The 22,238-nt window shown below is 36.2% G+C and overlaps 1 protein-coding gene across 4 annotated transcripts in view; it reads right to left on the bottom strand.

Moving 5' to 3' along the window:
- Positions 1-22,238, bottom strand: part of LOC105347332 (E3 ubiquitin-protein ligase TTC3) — a 41,744-nt gene that overhangs the window by 6,609 nt on the left and 12,897 nt on the right. For 2 of the 4 annotated variants that reach the window (XM_066074648.1, XM_066074645.1), the window contains exons 3-27: positions 21,860-22,025; positions 21,407-21,494; positions 21,085-21,212; positions 19,360-19,439; positions 18,898-18,971; positions 17,999-18,105; positions 17,747-17,864; positions 17,256-17,575; positions 17,078-17,144; positions 16,906-16,941; positions 16,382-16,651; positions 15,956-16,033; positions 15,637-15,789; positions 15,299-15,379; positions 15,101-15,210; positions 14,782-14,905; positions 14,558-14,680; positions 14,028-14,129; positions 10,556-10,597; positions 5,052-5,141; positions 4,687-4,927; positions 4,021-4,121; positions 3,628-3,761; positions 3,425-3,535; positions 1,077-3,027 (exon numbers count right to left, since the gene is read on the bottom strand). In XM_066074648.1, the coding sequence (XP_065930720.1) occupies positions 1,077-3,027; positions 3,425-3,535; positions 3,628-3,761; positions 4,021-4,121; positions 4,687-4,927; positions 5,052-5,141; positions 10,556-10,597; positions 14,028-14,129; positions 14,558-14,680; positions 14,782-14,905; positions 15,101-15,210; positions 15,299-15,379; positions 15,637-15,789; positions 15,956-16,033; positions 16,382-16,651; positions 16,906-16,941; positions 17,078-17,144; positions 17,256-17,575; positions 17,747-17,864; positions 17,999-18,105; positions 18,898-18,971; positions 19,360-19,439; positions 21,085-21,212; positions 21,407-21,494; positions 21,860-22,025 (4,895 nt within the window). The remainder of the gene's footprint in view (positions 1-1,076; positions 3,028-3,424; positions 3,536-3,627; positions 3,762-4,020; positions 4,122-4,686; positions 4,928-5,051; positions 5,142-10,555; positions 10,598-14,027; positions 14,130-14,557; positions 14,681-14,781; positions 14,906-15,100; positions 15,211-15,298; positions 15,380-15,636; positions 15,790-15,955; positions 16,034-16,381; positions 16,652-16,905; positions 16,942-17,077; positions 17,145-17,255; positions 17,576-17,746; positions 17,865-17,998; positions 18,106-18,897; positions 18,972-19,359; positions 19,440-21,084; positions 21,213-21,406; positions 21,495-21,859; positions 22,026-22,238) is intronic. The other 2 variants (XM_066074646.1, XM_066074647.1) reach the window with 2 other exon arrangements.

The following is a 22,238-nucleotide window of genomic DNA, read 5'->3' as shown; positions in this document are numbered from 1 at the left end:
AATGAATTCACTCTATAAACAAGGGGATGTATTCTGAATGTTAGTCATACACAGGACCAGACATTGGACTTGATTTTATGATAGCATGTTAAGAATATCCATTCTATGTATTCTTTAAAAGGTCCAGCCTTGTGTAAAGTACGTGTATTAACTAAATTGTAATACATACATAATACATGCTGTGTGATATATAGCGAACAATCTCAAGTTTTTGCTTTGATATGTATTTGTATCATGCAAATTAGTTCTGAACTGTTTACAAATCCCATCATATTAGAAACATCTGCCAAGTAATCTATTTAAAAGAAGATGCCTTAATAGTATCTTATTTGTTTAAAGATTGTGCTTTTTCAGTTAAAATTTCAAAACCTTATAACAAAAGAGGAAAAAAATGGAAGTTTATACAAAAACTAAATTATTTATAGCAATGCAATTCTGAATTATGTTGATAGGAATTCTGAATTGTAATGTTAGGTGTGTTGTAAAAGTTCAGAATCAAACATAATGCAAATGAAAACAATAACACAAACACATGGAGGTTTTTGTACACAGAACAAATACAATAAAACACACTAATGGCAAACTGCCAAGAAGGGAAGGACACACAATTTTTGGTCATTATAATAATCTGTTTAAAAGATTGATTTCACTTTTAAAGACTATATATGGCTAATGAAACTGATTTTATTGTAAGCCTGACTTAATTTTATGCAGGTTTGCTAAAACAATGTTTTACTGTCTTTGAAAATAGTGTTCTTTTCCAGAGAACAGTCAATACTGTGTACTTGAACATGTATTACACTTATTCAGGACTGAGTCTAGTGTAACTAAGAACAGTTTACAACAGTTGCTTTGTAGAAGTGGTAACCATAGTTACAAGTTTTACATGTTGCAACTTATTTTTCATTAAAACATTGGTTTTATTTTCAATGTAACCAAAAACAATGTATCTAGTTTACAAAGAAACACACTTTTATAAACGTATGCATTTAGATGCATACTGAACATTAATTTTGAGTACTAAGCCCCTGTGGAGCTGTACCTTCGGCCACATCGTACAGACACACCCAGTTTACCTTAGTTTTCACTGTCCACTCCCTCAGCATGGCTTCCCGCTCGGCAACTTGAGTCTGTAGTCTTACCACCAGAGTCTTCAAGTTATCACAGTCCTCTTTACTCCGTTCATACTGTGCCATGTAGGACTCGTAGGGCTCAGTATTAACTTCAACGTCTCGAGTTTCTACCGCAGTCTGAACACACTGATCACTATGAGTACCAAACACAGAGGACAAAGTTGAAGAAACACTGGGTTCTGTAAGGGATGTCCCTATATTGAAGCCTCCAAATGGTCCCGATGCAAACGAAGGCAGGTTAAGTGGGGGAGGGGGAGTAGAAAATGAGGTCACATTAGGGATACTGGGCATTGCCTCATTAGTCCCTGAGGTGCTGGCCCAGATACTAGGGTTCAAAGAGGGGTAGGTGATATTGGATGTGTAACTGTTAGCTGAAGAAAAAGAAGTGGGTAAGGTGAGGGGAGGGGGAACTCCCTGTGTAGTGTGTAAATTTGGAAAATTGTTGCTCACTGTAGTAATAGGAGGTTTGCTAGGATATGGAAAACTGTGAATAGGAGTAGAATGGGGAAAACTTGTTTTTCCTTGCAGAGGGTCAGTAGTATTGTTTTCATAATGACTTTTCATGAACTGTTCTGCATAATTTTTCCTCTGTCTACTGTCTAGTGAACTCAAAGACATTTGGGTGTACAAAGACTTGTTGTCTAGAGGCCACACAGATGACACAGAAGTACGTTGTTTCTTGAAGTCCTTCCAGATATCCTGTGTGATACGGTTATACATCTCCTGTCTCTCCGCGGCCGAAACATTCTTCCCCAATGCCAGTCTCTCCATTACATCATCAGCTATCTCCTTCACCATTTCATTGTCTATTCTATCAATTTCCTTCTCAGCAGCAATGCTTGCTTCTGAGTGGAGTGACATCCCAGGTGTTTTCTGTGAGAACTGAGAGGGGAGTTTAAGGGGTTGGGGTGCAGTCAGTCCATGCAGAGACTTGTCCACATTTCTACCATTCTCTGAAAAGGTAGGAGAACCAGACAAAAGACCCTGTTTGTCCTTCACATACAAAGATGCCACTGGAGAATTTCTGTAAGCCTTTGCCATAAGGTCATAGGATAAATCATTTCCTGATTTTTCACTTAGATCTGATTTAGAACTACTTCTACTAGAGATATCAAGATTTTGCTTCAAGTCAACTATTCTACCATTTTCTGCCTGCATCTTTACACTAGACAAGGACACTTTGCCTGATCTTGCACCAGACAATTCAGAGTTTAAACTCCCTGTATCATCCTCACAAGAAAAGTCATTGTCACTACTTGGAGATGATGACAGTGAATCTATATCATCTAGGTCCTTACGGCTTATCTTGGTTTTTGTCTTTTTCTTCTTCTTTGTAGGAGATATCAAGTGTATTTCATCAATCCTGTCCATTTTGGAGCCTGTTTTAACAGGCCCCAAGTCAAAGTCATCATCCAAAGCATCTATCGACCCTTTTTTGACCACACTACCAAAATCATCCAAAGAATCCACACCTGATGATTTCATCGGATACGGCTGGTGAAGAAACCCAGCTTTCGGTTTATCCTCACTGACCACATTATCCACTGACGAATTGAAAGAAAATGGAGAAGTCCTCTCTGGCTGATCTCTACTAGAATTTGAATGCTTTCCTACAGTTTTCCACACATTATCCGAGGAATCACTAGAGTTACTTAATGTCTGCCTAGCAAAACCTTGGGCTAAGGATATGTCTCTAGCTTTCACAGAGTCCTTTAACAAACACACATAGTCATTTATCATTGCAAATTTCAGAGACTGTCTCAGAAAACTGCTTAGTCCCCCCACTTGTTCAATTTTCTCCTTTGCATCATTTGGGAAATCTTCAATCAAGGAGGTAAGCTTTTTATCATCAACATGAAGTGGTCCATGGGCATTTAGGATTTCCTCAAAAAATCTACAAAGTCCAGTATGTAAATGAACAAGTCACCCATTCGTACGTGTAAAACTGTCATAATATTCCAAAATACACAGTCACAAATTTGACATTTAAGGAGCAAAGCAAATATTTCAAATGTTCATACTGAGCATCAAGTGAATTTACAAATGCATGGAGCAATTCTTGTCAATAAATTCAACTTAAACTTGATATGACCATTTTTAGGTTGCTATTCTTGTTTCAAGAGAAGCACAAAAATAGTTGATCATATAAATAGTTCAACAATCATGGTAAATGGTTATAAAGCTGACCATCAGTACTTAAATGATGCCTCAAAATATCTCTGCATTTATTGCTTCAAGATTGATATTTTTTTTGTGGAATTTTGTGGTGTTGGATAATGGGTAATACTTACGAAAATAAATTTTCTGTGATTTGATCATATACATGTTGCACAGGTTTACTTTCATAAGAATTCTCAAATGCCTGAACTTTTTCATGAATGTTTGTTGGTACTGAAAAATCCCTGTAAAAAGAATAGTGTTAATTAAACATATACACGCATTGAACAGCTGTAATAGTAGGCTGTAAAATAGGAGATATAAATGCAGTCTGTACCTAGTGGGAGAGTCCGGAATAGAGTGCTCATTCAGCAGGAGCTTGTCTTTGTTATCAGTGAAGTTCACTTCCACAGCAAGGGTCGCTTTAGCAGCTTTCTCCTTCTTTTTCTTGTTCTTTTGTTTTTTAGTTCCCTAAAATAATGTACAACCAACCCTTAAACCTCAATCTCCATTTAAAATTAAGAGAATGGCTTTCAGTGTTATATTATCACAACTGACTTTATAACCTTTTCTGAAAGATATACCAAAAGCATAAATTATCTAAAAAAGGAAGCTATACACAAGTAGTCCATCCTGCTTGAAACATGTAATAAAGGATATGATATGTGTTTCTATTATCCATAATATGTAATTCATACATAAGAAGTAGCCATTGTGTGACTCCACTTGCCTTGTACTTGTTAAGCTTGATATCGTCGTCATCCTTACGCAGCACTGAGACGGGCTGGGTGTGGTCAGGGACTTTAAACTCCTCCTCCCTCCCATCACCACCTGTCAATCACAACACCACTATCATATTTACTCTATAAAAGTAGATTGATTTAAATAACAATGTACATTGTAGATATTGAACACAACACCACTGTTATAACCGCTACACAATCAACTTCATCTGCTAACATTGTCAATCACAATACCAGCAGTGAGTACTATATCTCACAATATATCAATCACAACAACTCTTTTATAACCTCTATAAAAGAGGAAGTACAGGACTGTACCATTCAATCTTCTAACATTGTACATGATGAGAATTATTTTACTGTAAGACTGGCACAATTGTTTCTTTCTGCCTGAAGATGAAAATTTTTCAAGATCTCAGTGAGCTGTTGAATTCAATGTGTGAAATTTCAGCACTGTTACTTGGCTCTTTAATTAAGGCATCATTGATATTAGACCACCCATCTGATTTTGTTCACAGAAAATATTATAAGAAGGAATAAACTCTATAACCTATTTCATGTACTAACTTGCCTTCAATTATCAAAAAAAGTAGCTGAGAAAAATCAATGTCTTACACATACTGTACATAATAAATGTGCTTAAAGCTGACTACCTCTGTTGCCATCCTTACCCCCGGCTAGGTCCGCCTTCTGGCTCTCGCTCTCCTGAAGCATCTGATCAATGTCCTCCATTAACTCCGTCTTCTCCTCTTTGTTCTCCATCTTCTTCTTCATCTTCTGTTCCTTCTTCTCCATCTTCTTCTGGATTTTATCTTGACTCGATGGAGGCATCTTCAGCACTGGTTTCTTCTTCTTGTCTTGTTTTTTATTGGTTTCCATTTTCTCTGATTCAAACTGTCAAAAAGCAAACAATCTGTCTGTGACTCAACAGGACACCAACTGCTTGCCCAGGTACAATGACATTTGTCATTACGTGAGGTAACAATTAACAGTCAATTTACAGCTGATAATCACTTACGTGCTTCTCAATGGCATCTTGTCTGTAGATGGATATTTTTACAATAACTGTGCCACAGTTTGGAGTAGGACAGGGAGTCTCCAGCATATCCTGTAACAGATTCAACGCTGTTTATCACGAAGGGCAGTAACCTAAAACATTTCTACCAAACATCCTTAGGAAAATTGAAATAATTTTGAGTAACTTATAATAAATTATATGGTAAATAAAGTTCACTCAAGTTACAGTAATATCATTAAACAAATTTTATGGGCTATTTCAAAAAACCTTTTTTTTCCACCTGTGGAATACAGAAAACAATTAACAATTTATAGAGGAACAAACAATGTAAAAACTCTGCCGAAAAAATAGATCCCTAATTGAATGAGATATTTTATGATGATTATGAGTCATTTGAGAGGTTGAGATTTTAAAATGTATACGGGTACGCCAACATGTGTTATAACTACACATAAACATATTTGTAAATTATCAGTTAAGATTTCATAACTTGTAGGATATAAACGTGTACATAAATTTCGATGCAGTTTTGAGACATGAGTTTACTTAAATAACTCCAAATAAATGGTGATTTCTTATCAATTTGCATGCAAATAAAGTTTAAAAATCAATATAATGTATCACAAGAAAATATTCACTCATCTGTTTGATTGGTTTGCTGTAAAAGCTACAAGTTTGTACTTATGTCTAGACGAAACTCTACAAGTTTAGAGGACACATAGAAACCTTGTCACAAAAACTGATGAGGTAATGCATGAAGAATTTAGGTGATTCTCCTAATACACATACACATTTGAAATCTAAACCTCTCTATTACCCTTTAAAATTTTGCTTAGTCAATAATTTTTTTTATGTGTTATTTTCAATAAGGTTTTTGTCACAAAATATTGCAAAAAGAACAAATAATTCATAATTTTTTACGGTTGACTTGTGACACATTTCTACGGCGGCGTGGAAGGGCCAGATGAAAAAATAAAAAATTCTTATTTGTTCGGACAAATAAGTTATTTGTTCGGACGAATTACGATTTGTTCGGACGAATAAGTTATTTGTTCGGACGAATTACGATTTGTTCGGACGAATTAGGATTTGTTCGGACGAATAAATTATTTGTTCGGACGAATTAGGATTTGTTCGGACAAATTAGATATTTGTTCGGACAAATAAGTTATTTGTTCGGACGAATTAGGATTTGTTCGGACGAATAACGATTTGTTCGGACGAATAAGTTATTTGTTCGGACGAATTACGATTTGTTCGGACGAATAAGTTATTTGTTCGGACGAAATAGGATTTGTTCGGACGAATTATGATTTGTTCGGACAAATAAGTTATTTGTTCGGACGATTTAGGATTTGTTCGGACGAATTATGATTTGTTCGGACGAATTAGCTATTTGTTCGGACAAATAACTTATTTGTTCGGACGAATTAGGATTTGTTCGGACGAATTAGGATTTGTTCGGACGAATAAGTTATTAATAGTGGTACATGTATGAGAGAGAACGAGAGAGAGAGAGAGAGAGAGAGAGAGAGAGAAAGAGAGAGTCATAATCATGGATACATAAATGTGAAAAGTCTAATCAGTTTACATGATCATGTGCGGATCTAGAAAAATTTACCGGGGTAGTGGTGGTGGTGGTTGGGGGGGGGGGGGGGTCTGATAGATAGTTTTGTTTGCGGGGTGGGGGTGCAAGGCCCCCGACCACCCCGGCTCTAGATCTGCGTATAGATGTATGCCAACTGTAGGCAGCGCAGGTTTTTTCTTTGCTAACTATAAGTTTTATTTCGCGCAATGCCAGAAGAAATGATTCCACTAGTCATAATTATATGATTCCGCAGGTGGATTTCGATTGTCGATGTTTATATTGAAAATGTAGTCATTCTCCTGTTTACTTGGGACACTGGACATACGAAATTATCTTTCGCCTTAACTTTATACATATACATGTATACGATCAAAGTTAACTGATATGCTTCGTGGAATTGTAATAATCGCACAATTACTTAAGTGACTTATAAAACAAACTAGTTGTTACTTATACTTTATAATATAAAGACTACATGTATATTTAGACTACATGTATCTGCTCTGGTAATGATGTAGATGAAATGGGGGGGGGGGGGGGGGGGTCAAGCCACCCCTTTCCTTCAAATGATAAATTGCTTATAATATAGACATAGGTGTTACAAGTATACTATCTGACATGTATGCAATATCTGACATATTGTGCTGTCAAGCTCAATTTTCAAACTCTATCTATCTAAAGGATTGGAGTTATATTATCATGGTGCCATGGGTTTTCGATAGTCTAAAACTAATGTTAACCTTAATGGTTGTCTCATTAGTCAACTTTGAATCTATTTCATTTTTAAAATCAGACATAGCATCAAAAATCGTCGATACAAAATCAAAGTTAGTCGTCATCATATGGAGTTTTTAATCTATGAATAGCCTGGATGCCGCATTCGACCGATGAAAATAGGCGTCAGATGTTTACGATAGTATGATTCATAAACAATATTTTTCAATAATAGTTAAGAAAAATGAGATCCAACCTTTTGAAAATATTGTATAGAATTGTCAATTGTTTTGTAAGCTTTTATTTCACCTTAAATCGTCTAATTATTTTAATTGTCCCCATAACTTGATTCAATCAGTTATGATTATTCAATCAGTTATGATTATTGATAATGTTTTTATTTGTGCTCCTCAGATTCCAAACATAGGAAAACTTTACAAAGCCATATGATAATTTTAACATGCAAATACGTCATCAGAGGTCTATTTGACGGACAATAAGTATTTTTATCATTAAATTCTATTTTTATTACTTTTTTGCATTATAGTTAGGATGTTGGGATATTTTGCTGACTTTATATTATAAAGTATAAGTAAAAACTAGTTTGTTTTATAAGTCACTTAAGTAATTGTGCGATTATTACAATTCCACGAAGCATATCAGTTAACTTTGATCGTATACATGTATATGTATAAAGTTAAGGCGAAAGATAATTTCGTATGTCTAGTGTCCCAAATAAACAGGAGAATGACTACATTTTCGATATAAACATCGACAATCGAAATCCACCTGCGGAATCATACAATTATGGCTAGTGGAATCATTTCTTCTGGCATTGCGCGAAATAAAACTTATAGTTAGCAAAGAAAAAACCTAAAAACCTGCGCTGCCTACGGTTGGCATACATCTATACGCGGATCTAGAGCCGGGGTGGTCGGGGGCCTTGCACCCCCACCCCGCAAACAAAACTATCTATCAGACCCCCCCCCCCCCCAACCACCACCACCACTACCCCGGTAAATTTTTCTGGATCCGCACATGATCATGTAAACTGATTAGACTTTTCACATTTATGTATCCATGATTATGACTCTCTCTCTCTCTCTCTCTCTCTCTCTCTCTCTCTCTCTCTCTCTCGTTCTCTCTCATACATGTACCACTATTAATAACTTATTCGTCCGAACAAATCCTAATTCGTCCGAACAAATCCTAATTCGTCCGAACAAATAAGTTATTTGTCCGAACAAATATCTAATTCGTCCGAACAAATCATAATTCGTCCGAACAAATCCTTAATCGTCCGAACAAATAACTTATTTGTCCGAACAAATCATAATTCGTCCGAACAAATCCTATTTCGTCCGAACAAATAACTTATTCGTCCGAACAAATCGTAATTCGTCCGAACAAATAATTTATTCGTCCGAACAAATAGTAATTCGTCCGAACAAATCCTAATTCGTCCGAACAAATAACTTATTTGTCCGAACAAATATCTAATTTGTCCGAACAAATCCTAATTCATCCGAACAAATAACTTATTCGTCCGAACAAATCCTAATTCGTCCGAACAAATCGTAATTCGTCCGAACAAATAACTTATTCGTCCGAACAAATCGTAATTCGTCCGAACAAATAACTTATTTGTCCGAACAAATAAGAATTTTTTATTTTTTCATCTGGCCCTTCCACGCCGCCGTACATTTCAAGTAGCCGTAATATATTTTAAATGATAAAAGCAATATAAGCTGCAATTTTTATGCTGGAAAATATTATTGTGAAACTGTAATTTACAACTTTAATAATCAAAGTACTGAAGTACTGATGGGAGTTGATTTTATGGATTATCATTAATTTTAAAGCTGCTTGGATTTGATTTTATACTTTGAATTTTTCTATTATTTTCAAGAACTAAGTCTTGTCAGCGGTGATGATTTGTGCTTAGGTCCAAACACTGTTTCACTTTCGGTTTGCCAGAGTAACTGCATAGGAGAGTTGATTAAAATCAACTCCCAATAAAATCGTGTTCTTATAAACATTTGTTTGTTAATTTTTTGTGGGAAAAGCTATTAGAGTCACCTAGAGATATTGAGTGAAGCAAAATTACATTATCATCATCTTGTACAAAAATTGTTTTGCAGTATATTCCTCAGTAGAGAAACTTTCTCCAGACAAAATGTAAAGAGTCATTTAAATCTTGTCTATCATAAATGTTTCAGTTACAAGCAGAATGATCAAAATAACATGCGTTCACAGCAAAATTACAGCTCATATTGCTTAAACTATAAAATCTTCAGACATTTTCATAAAAAATTATTTCAAACTTATTATTTTGAATAATAAGTTATAAATCTTTCAATAACTCATTTCACTGACGCTCATTCAATCAAATTAAAATAGACTTGTAAAACCGCTCTCTACAATACTCTAAACAAGATCCAACAACATCCTGTATGGGGTCATTTCAGAGCGATCTTTCATACAGCCAATGAAATCGCTGCTGTCAAAATCTTTGCTGGTATTTCAGATATAGATTTCTTTATCATCGATGAAACTAAATCCACGAGGTGCCTCATATAGGAAACAAAGTAATGGCAAAGTGCATATGTTGATTCTAAGTTTGTGTTATTGTTTGCATTATTCATGGAAGAATAGCAGATCGGACGGATAATATACACAATTTTGGCAAAAAAAACTTCAATAAAAAAGACCACCAAGCATAAGAGTTGTAAGAGAAGAAGCTATGTAACTATTTTAAGACTTGTTTATTGAAGCTTGAATCTGATTGGCTAGCATATTTATGTTTATTCATCCTTGAATGGTGCTCTAAGATGACCTTGTCTTGTATGGGATTTTATTGGATTTTGTATAATGTATTGTAAAAGAGCGGTTTTTACAAGCCTAATATATAAGTGCCAAAAATTGAGTGTTTATTGAGCCAGGAAGCCAGTTACGTGGTCACTTGCAATAGTTCAATGGGATTAAAGTTATTGTAAGCTCATATTGAGAATTTTCCGATTGTATTTATCATCTCCTTTCTAATCTTAATTTCCCTGGGCTGTGCAGTTGTATGCACAAAGCATACAAAGGGTATATTGTCCTTCAACAAAGGAATGCCATACAGTTTTTGCATAAGCGAGACTGAGGATTTGACAAACTTATTACTGCACAAGCAAGGACACGGATTACCATCACTACTTACTCTGTCAGTGTCTGAAGTCTCATTCATAATGTTTTGTACACACTACATAATGATCATAATATGTTAATCTCATGCATTATAAACATGTAACTATGAAAAACACATGATGGTAAAACTTAAATTATAGCAAAGTCTTTGGGACCAAAGGATTTATTTCATTAGTTCTGTAAAATTTTGCCAAATATTCTTCAGAATTTTGCCAGAGACCTCACAATCCTTCATCATATACATGTACTATGCGTGATTTCACCATATCTGTGTTCGTACTAATTAAGTTTTACTGTATTCTGGCTCAAATTTCCATTACTTCTCGTAGCCCCATTATTTCAAATTAAAAGCGAAGATGATGAGATGAGAACAGACAGTGTATTACAGAAATATACTCACTACATAATACATACACTCATGACTGGGATGTACAATGTGATCAGTGAAGACAGACTGCACAATTACCTAGATACGACATTAAACAACAAGAGGCCCATGGGCCACATCGCTCACCTGAACAGCAGTTCCTTGTAACATTACATTTCGTAGCATATGCTTTTTCTATTTTAAACATTGAACCCCTTTCTGGGGACCCAGTAATGGTCCGAGGTTTATGGTTGGCTTGAACAACATAAATAGTAACATAGGAATGAAAATGTGTAGCACTGCGGTGGGACCGCACGTACACAACCTGAAAAACTGAACGTAGAAGAGTTCCACTTCAAGAGGAATAACTCTCAGACTGTACAGAACATTAAGAAAGATAACTCTTGGTTCCACTACATTAGAGTTTACACAATTTGAGGATCCTTGCATAGTAATCTCACAAACTGTAGCATTATAGTTCTCGAGAAGAACTTTTTAAAAACATTTTCAATATATCTTTCTATGTTAAACTTTGAACCCCTTTTGGGGCCACAGTATTAGTCCAGTGCTAAAGTTTTAATTATTTGGAATCTACATTATTTAAGGATGCTTGCATAGTTATCTCACAAGCTGAAGCATTATAGTTCCCTAGAAAAAGATTTTTCAACATTTTCCCTCTATATTTCTATGCTAAACTTTGAACACCTCTTGGGGCCCCAGTATTAGATTGAGGTCACGGCTTTTATAATTTCGAATCTACACTATTTGAGGGTGCTTACGTAGTTATCTGACAAATTGATGCATTGTAGTTCTCGAAAAGAAGATTTTTAAACATTTTCCATATATACCGGTACTTCTACATTTAACTTTAAACCCATCTTGGGTCCCTAGTATTAGTCCAGGGGTCACTATTTTAAAACTGTCGAACCTTCATTATCCAAGGTTGTATGCATGATAGTAATCTCACAAATTGAAGCATTGTAGTTCTCGAGAAGAAGATTTTTTAACCTGTTACCTTTATATTTCTATAATAAACTTTGACCCCATCTTGGGGCCCCATTATTGGTCCGGGGGTCACGATTTTACGAATTAGGAATCTACATAAGCGAAGGATGCATGCATAGATATTCCACTAACTAAAACATTGTAGTTCTTGAGAAGAAAATTTTTAAACTTTTCCTTTGTTTTTTAAAATGTTTAAATTTTGAACCCCTCTTGGTGCCCATCAATTGTCCGGGAGTTACAATTTTTTGAATCTACATTATTTAAGGATGTACATGTATGCATAGTAATATCCCAAACAGTTGCACGATGGTTCTTGAGAAGATTTTAAAACATTTTCCTATATATGTTAAAATCTAAACCCCTCCTGGGGCCCCACTTTTGTTCGGGGGTCACGATTTTTACAATCTTCACTATATATACAACCTTTTGTGTATGTATTGTTATTTTTGGTGAAGTGGTTCTTGAGAAGAAAATTTTTAAACATTTTTCATATGTAGTTCTATGTTAAATTTTGATCCCCGCCTGGGGCCCCAGTTTTGGTCCGAGGGTCACGATTTTTACAATTTAGAATCTTCATTATACATACAAGCTTTTGTGTAAATATTGGCATTTCTGGTGCAGTGGTTCTTGAGAAGAAGATTTTTTAAACATTTTCCTATGTATTTCTATGTTAAACTTTGAACCCCGCCTGGGGCCCCAGTTTTGGTCCGAGGGTCACGATTTTTACAATTTAGAATCTTCACTATATATACAAGCTTTTGTGTAAATATTGGCATTTCTGGTGCAGTGGTTCTTGAGAAGAAGATTTTTTAAACATTTTCCTATGTATTTCTATGTTAAACTTTGAACCCCGCCTGGGGCCCCAGTTTTGGTCCGAGGGTCACGATTTTTACAATTTATAATCTTCACTTTGTATACAAGCTTTTGTGTAAATATTGGCATTCCTGGTGCAGTGGTTCTTGAGAAGAAGATTTTTTAAACATTTTCCTATGTATTTCTATGTTAAACTTTGAACCCCGCCTGGGGCCCCAGTTTTGGTCCGAGGGTCACGATTTTTATAATTTAGAATCTTCACTATGTATACAAGCTTTTGTGTAAATATTGGCATATCTGGTGCAGTGGTTCTTGAGAAGAAGATTTTTTAAACATTTTCCTATGTATTTCTATATATGTTAAACTTTGAACCCCGCCTGGGGCCCCAGTTTTGGTCCGAGGGTCACGATTTTTACAATTTATAATCTTCACTTTGTATACAAGCTTTTGTGTAAATATTGGCATTCCTGGTGCAGTGGTTCTTGAGAAGAAGATTTTTAAAACATTTTCCTATGTATTTCTATGTTAAACTTTGAACCCCGCCTGGGGCCCCAGTTTTGGTCCGAGGGTCACGATTTTTATAATTTAGAATCTTCACTATGTATACAAGCTTTTGTGTAAATATTGGCATTTCTGGTGCAGTGGTTCTTGAGAAGAAGATTTTTTAAACATTTTCCTATGTATTTCTATATATGTTAAACTTTGAACCCCGCCTGGGGCCCCAGTTTTGGTCCGAGGGTCACGATTTTTACAATTTAGAATCTTCACTATATATACAAGCTTTTGTGTAAATATTGGCATTTCTGGTGCAGTGGTTCTTGAGAAGAAGATTTTTAAAACATTTTCCTATGTATTTCTATGTTAAACTTTGAACCCCGCCTGGGGCCCCAGTTTTGGTCCGAGGGTCACGATTTTTACAATTTAGAATCTTCACTATATATACAAGCTTTTGTGTAAATATTGGCATTTCTGGTGCAGTGGTTCTTGAGAAGAAGATTTTTAAAGACATGCACCCTATACTCACTGTTTTGCAATTATCTCCCTTTTGAAAAGGGCTGTGCCCTTTATTTTAACAATTTATAATCCCCTTTCCATAAGGATGCTTTGTACCAAATTTGGTTAAATTTGGCCCAGTGGTTTTTGAGAAGAAGTTGAAAATGTGAAAAGTTTACAGACGGACGGACAGACGGACGGACAGACGGACGGACGGACGGACGGACGGACAACGGGTGATCAGAAAAGCTCACTTGAACCTTCGGTTCAGGTGAGCTAAAAACCTAGATACGACATTCGACAATACCTTATCTCCTATTTTCTCTCCCATTTTGGATTTGAAATCTTTCCAACAGTTGTAATGAAACTCTATTTTACATTTGGCCTGGCAAATCACTCTAACAAAACCCTGAAAACATAAAAAAACAAAATGGATTAACTTATTTTAAAAATATTTGCAGAAAAATTTGGTGTAACTTCTTTTCTGAGTTTACTAAAGAAAAGCGATTCATTTCTATAGAGTGTAGCTGAATTATCTCACACTCCATGGGATCAAAAAAAACATTTCCAAGGATTCGAGATATTGAGGTAAAAATACAGGGAATTAGTGGTTAGCATGTCAATTCCTTTGACATACATGTATATGTATCAACTGTATTTTTTTGAGATATTAGTGATTAAGATACCGAAGTTCAACTGTACTTCTCCAGTCACATAGGCATTATTGAAGTTTGGTAAGGTTGTTACTTTGTAATGCTGTTGTTCAAGACTATATAAAAGTAAAGTTGCTACTTTGTAATACTGTTGATCAAGACTATATAAAGGTAAAGTTGTTACCTTGTAGTCTGGGTCACTCTGGTAGATGATGACCCGGTCCTCATCTGTGTCACTGTGGATTCTACAGGTGGCGTCCGGGGGTGGGGGACTCAGGGACAGCTGTAGGAGGTCAGTCAGCAAACCCTGACAAACACAGAAACATACACCTTCACTGTACTGAAAGTCCCCAATAACCTCACACTATATGCTCTACAATTCTCTTAGAGAACTTTCTGCATTCTTACCAGTAGTTTTTCTGGAACACTTTCCTCAATAGTGATAGTTGTTCCTGGCCAAGAGAAGCTAATACACTTCTGATTTTCAACCATCTTAAGGCCTAGTTTGATTGGCTCTACTGCTTGCCCATACCTACATATAAATAGAATTGGAATAACTTGACCATTTGTTCGCCTGGTTGCAGCTTTAGTAAATTTAAAAGCTTAATATTTAAATTTAGGTTTCAGCTTTTATCTAATGGAAATTTAATAAATTTATTAGTCATTGCTAGAATATGCATGCAGAATTTAAGATTATCAAATTTAGTAAACATTAGTTTGACCATACCTGTTAAGTGTTGCGTATGCTTTTCCTAGTCCATAATATGCAAGAGGAAACTTAATTTCTGAATGTCTGCTACGAATATCATTGAACTTGTCAATACCTTCCATAATCATCTGTAAACAAAAGGCACATGTAAACTAGGGCTGAACATCAAAGCAAAATAATGAGAGAGAGAGACATGCATTTATATCCAACCAGTACCTTGTGAATTCCTGTTGATATAGAAGTGATGCCACAGGCATATTTAGAGGTGACTACGTGGACTTTTTCAATATTCAATTGCTGAAATACAGAGAAATCAAAATAAGTTAATCTAACATTCAGATGTACATAGAAGGTGTTTAGACTCACAGCTCGTCTGGTTGATATCTTTCATATTCAGAAAATGAACATGAGGCATTCTGACATTGTATGATATCTCTTGCAAGAGGAATTCTGACAGACAGCCTGCCACTGAATGATATCTCTTATACCCAGATGTAAACAAGAGGGGTTCTGGCTGCCTCTGACCAACAGCCCAATGTTGACTGATATCTGACCTTGAGTGTGTGTTTGTTGATCAGTTTGAGGGCCTTGCTGTACTCGGCGGTGGCGTTCCGGGGGTCCCCCTGCTGATATCTGTCATACCCCTCCATCAGGATTCCCTTCAGCTCCAAAGCTTCCTTGCTTCCCTCAGGACTCCTTTCTTTCTTCTGATCATAACAACAAATAATTGGCGTATGATTCAAATCTTTTACTTACCATTAGTGTAAATACTTTTTTTTAGATATGAAGCAACGACCCAATTTTTTTTTTTATAGTGCCTCCTCCTTAATTTTAGAATGTTTTGTTAAAGTGAATGCAATTTACATATCTTACCTCTTTTGTAACTGTTTTTACTACATCTTCCTTTTTCTTATTCCTTTTGTCCCCTTTCCTTCTTTTCTCTTTTTTTGTCTGCAAACGCGGAAACAAAAATGTACACTTTATGTTAACCTCTAGAGTCTTGACCTTTTTTTTTTTTGAGTTTTTAATTCCAATTCAATTAGACCTCAACAGTATTCTTGATCCAACAAAATCTTTTACAAAACCTTCTAAACTTTTTAGGTAGAAAAATGAAATTCTACACTTTTTAGGCAGAAAAATGAAATTTAATGTAAACAGTCAACTGAACATCAGAAATAAAGCTGTCAAGCTAATTTACAAGCTCTCTAAATAGACATTAACAATACCTGCACCTAAGCATTATTTAATACTGATTTGTTACCATTACTGGAGCACTGTGAATGATTCTGTTAGACATACCTGTGCATTGTTATTGGTATTTCCTTCATCATCGTCGTCCGCATCCTCTGCTGCTAATTCCTGGAGATTGGGCTCGCTCAAACCTCCAATTTTTGCTAATTCAATTTTTTGCCTGAATTTAGCAATTTCCAGTTCCTGTCGATGCTTCATTAGTTGTGTTTCTATCTCCATGTTCCTCTTGTCAAACTCCCACTTCTCTGTGATTCTCAACAGGTCTGACTTAATATCAGAATAAGTTTCAGGCCAGCTGGCATCTGTTTGTGTCTTTGTCTTCAGAAAAAAAGTAAGAGTCAGGACAACTGAAATCATACTTCAATTACAGTTTAACAGTATGATAATACAATGTATATAACATTCAGTGACAACAATTTTGAACAATAGCTTTATATGATTAAAATGGTAAAAACTAGACAACTCAAAATAAGCTGCCACTCAGTGACAATAATAATCATGACAGACATAAGTGTCCATGTATAAACCACTGAGCAAGATAGTGCTTCTGTTTTCTGTTAAACTAAAATTACCTCTTTTTTCTCTGCTGTTTCCATTTTGGCAGGTTCCTGAAATAAGCACAAGAGACCATTATTTGTTAGTGTGGGTCTGATTGTAATGTTTGCTTTTAGACCTTATTTCCACAATAACAGAAAATTCTCAAAATTAATGTATCAAAACAGTACTGGTCTCATCCAGTCTAACCTCGTCTCCACTCGAGGAATCACTGGTTTGGATATCAGGAATTTCTATGCTGGACTTGGTACTCTGGCTAAAATTCATGAAAAAGAAGGATTAAAATAATGAGAAGCTAACTAATTTCAGTATTATTAAGGATGAACAGATTGGATGAACAAGATGTTCACTACATAGCCTGACTTACTTCATAACCTTGATGGCATCAGTGAGTTTGATAACTCTCTTCTTCCCGGGTAAATTTCTCAGCTCTGCAGGCAACTCTTCTTCTATGTACCTGTCTCCAAATTCTTTGTCCTCCAACACTTTCCGGATCCGCTCCTCTCGGAGCTTTGTGTCTCTCTCCATACTGAGTCGCTTCCCTTGCTGCTCTAGTTCATTTAGATTGGTCTCACTGATGTTCTTGTTGCGTGACTTCTTGCACTGTATGTAGCCTTTTCTGTTTACAGCTATGGCATAATCCAGTCTATCAAGATCAGCAAAAGCCTGGGCATACCGGTAATGTCCCTGGAGGACAGATACCAATGTTATCAATTACACATTTCATCAGATGGCAAAGTGTAGTTTTATGCATACTTTGGATTTGAAAAATGCAATTCGTTTAATCAAAAAAAAACAACATATCAATACGATGCTTGATTTTTTGCTGGCTCAGGTAAACTGATGTATTTAACCTACCTTGCAATAGTCGGGCTTCAAGGTAATAGCCCTGCGCCCATCCGATAATGCTTCATCGTGTCGTCGTAATTTAGTGTAGGTCTGGGCCCGGTTTCCATAGAATATGTGGTTAAAAGGACTAAAAGAAAGCATTAACAGCTCTATCACACAAATAGATTAGTTAAATAACGATAATAATAAATGAAATACCAAGAGTAAAAATGAGTGCAAGCAGTTAATAATGTTTACACTTGGAAAATCTGTAAAACTCACTCGGCTTTAGCAGCCTTGGTGTAGTAGTCAGATGCTGTCTCAAACTTTCCACGCTGGTACTGTTCATTGCCCGCATCCTTGTACTTAGAGGGATCCACAGACTGAATCTACAACACAGGAAACTCAGGGTACTAACAGGAAACTCAGGGTACTAACGGAAAACTCAGGGTACAAACAGAAAAATCATGGTACTAACAGAAAAAACAGGGTACTAACAGGAAACTCAGGGTACAAACAGAAAACTCAGGGTACTAACGGAAAACTCAGGGTACTAACGGAAAACCCAGGGTACTAACAGGAAACTCAGGGTACGAACAGGAAACTCAGGGTACTAACAGAAAACTCAGGGTACGAACAGGAAACTCAGGGTACGAACAGAAAACTCAGGGTACTAACTGAAAACTCAGGGTACGAACAGGAAACTCAGGGTACTAACAGAAAACTCAGGGTACTAACAGAAAACTCAGGGTGCAAACAGAAAACTCATGGTACTAACGGAAAACTCAGGGTACTAACAGGAAACTCAGAGTACTAACAGGAAACTCAGGGTACTAACAGAAAACTCAGGGTACTAACGGAAAACTCAGGGTACTAACAGAAAACTCTGGGTACAAACAGAAAACTTAGGGTGCAAACAGAAAACTCATGGTACTTATGGAAAACTCAGGGTACTAACAGGAAACTCAGAGTACTAACAGGAAACTCAGGGTACAAACAGAAAACTCAGGGTACTAACAGAAAACTCACGGTACTAAAAGAAAAGCCAGTACAACAACTATGATTTATAACATCTAACAAATATATTGAGGGTTTCAAATAATCCAGTGAGCTATGGGTTTTTTTAATAGAGCATTTGAGTTAGTTTGCTACACCAACATTTGACATTAACCCGTACTTACCTTCCGTCGATTCCTTTTATACTCCTCAGCCATGTCCTTGGAATCTCGACCCACTCCAAGGACCATGATATGATCTACATCAAAAAACAGACATCACACAAACTGCTGGGAGATCTCATTGTATGAAAGCTTCATTTCCTACCACAGCTTTTAACTACTGGTATGATAACTGGTATAAATAATGCAAAATAACGTCCACTCCTAGAAACATTGTGTGATTTACATCAAAAGACAGACATCACAAATACTGTAACGGCTTATTGTTCTCATTGCAAGAATTTGATAAGATGCAAGTTATTTATTTTCTAGCAAAGCTTTGAAAGATAACTTGTAAACATTTGTATTATACAAAATTATGATTAAATCTCACATCATTATGATTATTCATATTTTTCTTATAAACATGGTAAGATAATTTTGTATTTCTGCTCTCTATGTGCCAGACAAACATCATCTACTTACACACTTTAGCAATGTAAATGGTTGCAAATTTTGTCTGTTTCTCATTCTTGCTGCATATTGACGATTTGTTCATTTTATTCCTGCATAACAACAAAAAAATCTGTATTATCAACAAATTTATGGACTATAACTCATTCTATGGATTATAACTCCCTCTACAGATTATAACTCCCTCTACATATTATAACCCCCTCTATATATTATAACTCCCTCTACAGATTATAACCCCCTCTACATATTATAACCCCCTCTACAGATTATAACTCCCTCTACAGATTATAACCCCCTCTACATATTATAACCCCCTCTATGGATTATAACTCCCTCTACAGATTATAACCCCCTCTACAGATTATAACTCCCTCTACAGATTATAACCCCCTCTACAGATTATAACTCCCTCTACAGATTATAACCCCCTCTACATATTATAACCCCCTCTATGGATTATAACTCCCTCTACAGATTATAACCCCCTCTATGGATTATAACTCCCTCTACAGATTATAACTCCCTCTTCAGATTATAACCCCCTCTACAGATTATAACTCCCTCTACAGATTATAACCCCCTCTATATATTATAACTCCCTCTACAGATTATAACTCCCTCTACAGATTATAACCCATCTACAGATTATAACTCTCTACAGATTATAACCTCCTCTACAGATTATAACCCCCTCTACAGATTATAACTCCCTCTACAGATTATAACTCCCTCTACAGATTATAACTCTCTACAGATTATAACTCCCTCTACAGATTATAACCCCCTCTACATATTATAACTCCCTCTAAAGATTATAACTCCCTCTACAGATTATAACTCTCTCTACAGATTATAACTCCCTCTACAGATTATAACCTCCTCTACAGATTATAACTCCCTCTACAGATTATAACTCCCTCTACAGATTATAACCCCCTCTACAGATTATAACTCCCTCTACAGATTATAACTCCCTCTACAGATTATAACTCCCTCTACAGATTATAACTCCCTCTAAAGATTATAACTCCCTCTACAGATTATAACTCCCTCTACAGATTATAACTCCCTCTACAGATTATAACTCCCTCTAAAGATTATAACTCCCTCTACAGATTATAACTCCCTCTACAGATTATAACCCCCTCTACATATTATAACTCCCTCTACAGATTATAACTCCCTCTACAGATTATAACTCCCTCTACAGATTATAACTCCCTCTAAAGATTATAACTCCCTCTACAGATTATAACTCCCTCTACAGATTATAACCCCCTCTACATATTATAACCCCCTCTACAGATTATAACTCCCTCTACAGATTATAACTCCCTCTACAGATTATAACTCTCTACAGATTATAACCCCCTCTACATATTATAACCCCCTCTACAGATTATAACCCCCTCTACAGATTATAACCCCCTCTACAGATTATAACTCTCTACAGATTATAACTCCATCTACAGATTATAACTCCCTCTACAGATTATAACTCCCTCTACAGATTATAACTCCCTCTACAGATTATAACTCCCTCTACAGATTATAACCCCCTCTACAGATTATAACTCTCTACAGATTATAACTCCCTCTACAGATTATAACTCCCTCTACAGATTATAACTCCCTCTACAGATTATAACTCCCTCTACAGATTATAACTCTCTACAGATTATAACCTCCTCTACAGATTATAACTCTCTCTGTTGCTGCTGACTTGACACTTACCACAGCTTGATGATAAGTTCCACAGGTTCTGCCAGTTTAATGCAGTTGTCCACTTGGATTTTCTCCTTCATTTTTTCTTCAACACAGTCCACTAAATCCAGACAGGCAATCATGTAAGCAGACTTCCTCTGAAATGTATTACCTTAAAGCTACATAGTTTTCATTGCCCCGATCAATATTTCCCAATCATAGATATATCATGAACTGCAGCATGTTCAACAACTTTAGACATCCAGCAGAATGCAGAGTTAATCAGAAGTCAATCTTGAGTGAAAAGATCTACAAAATTAATTCTGAGTCATTTTTTAGAATGTTCACTCACCAGTTTAGCTTTCATTACAAAGAAAACCTGTTCCACTAAGTCCAGGGCCTCCAACTCTGACCAGGATAGGGCCGTAATCTCTGTCTCCCTGGGGACAAAATATGCACACATTATACAAATCATAACCTCCTCCACTCACACATATCACAATGCTCATTACAGTAAAACATGGTTATAACGAACATGCTTGTAATGAATTCATGCTTACAGCAAAGTGATTTTCGTTCCCCGTGACTATATCATACTTAAACTTGAGGGTTATAATGAATTACGCTTAAAACGAAGCAAAATTGTGCACCCCTGGCACTTTGTTATAACCGTGTTTTACTGTACATAAATTGTTATATTATACTGAGCTTCTGCTGCAGATAACTTCCCATATGTTAAATGGCTTATGCTGCTCCCTCTACATAAAACTGAGTCTCTCCTACAGGCTAGTTTCTGTACACTGACCTGTTTCCCTCCAGAAGTTTGACCTCTTTGAGCGCCTGGATCCAGGGCTGGGACACAAAGTTGTTGAGGCCCAGCAGGAAGGGCCCCAGGGACAGGATGTGGGCCTGAGCGTCCTGTCTGTCTAGGAACCGCTCACTCCTTGTAACCCACGAATCAGCATACTCCCCTGTAAATAGTCACAGGTTAACAGAGTGGAATTAGTAATAAAGAAAGTCACAGCAATGGTTAGCTAGATAGTGAAAATTACTGATATTGTTGGCTATTAGGACGGTGGAATGAGCAATTTGTCATATTGTATGTGAATACTGTAATCTTATTCTCTGACAAAGTATTCAATGACCTGCAGTGAAAATTGAGCTCAAGAGCAACAAGACCAAGG

This window comes from Magallana gigas, chromosome 2, assembly GCF_963853765.1.
Source record: "Magallana gigas chromosome 2, xbMagGiga1.1, whole genome shotgun sequence".
In the NCBI taxonomy this organism is placed as follows: Eukaryota; Metazoa; Mollusca; class Bivalvia; order Ostreida; family Ostreidae; genus Magallana; species Magallana gigas.
This window is presented reverse-complemented; position numbering and strand designations above follow the sequence as displayed.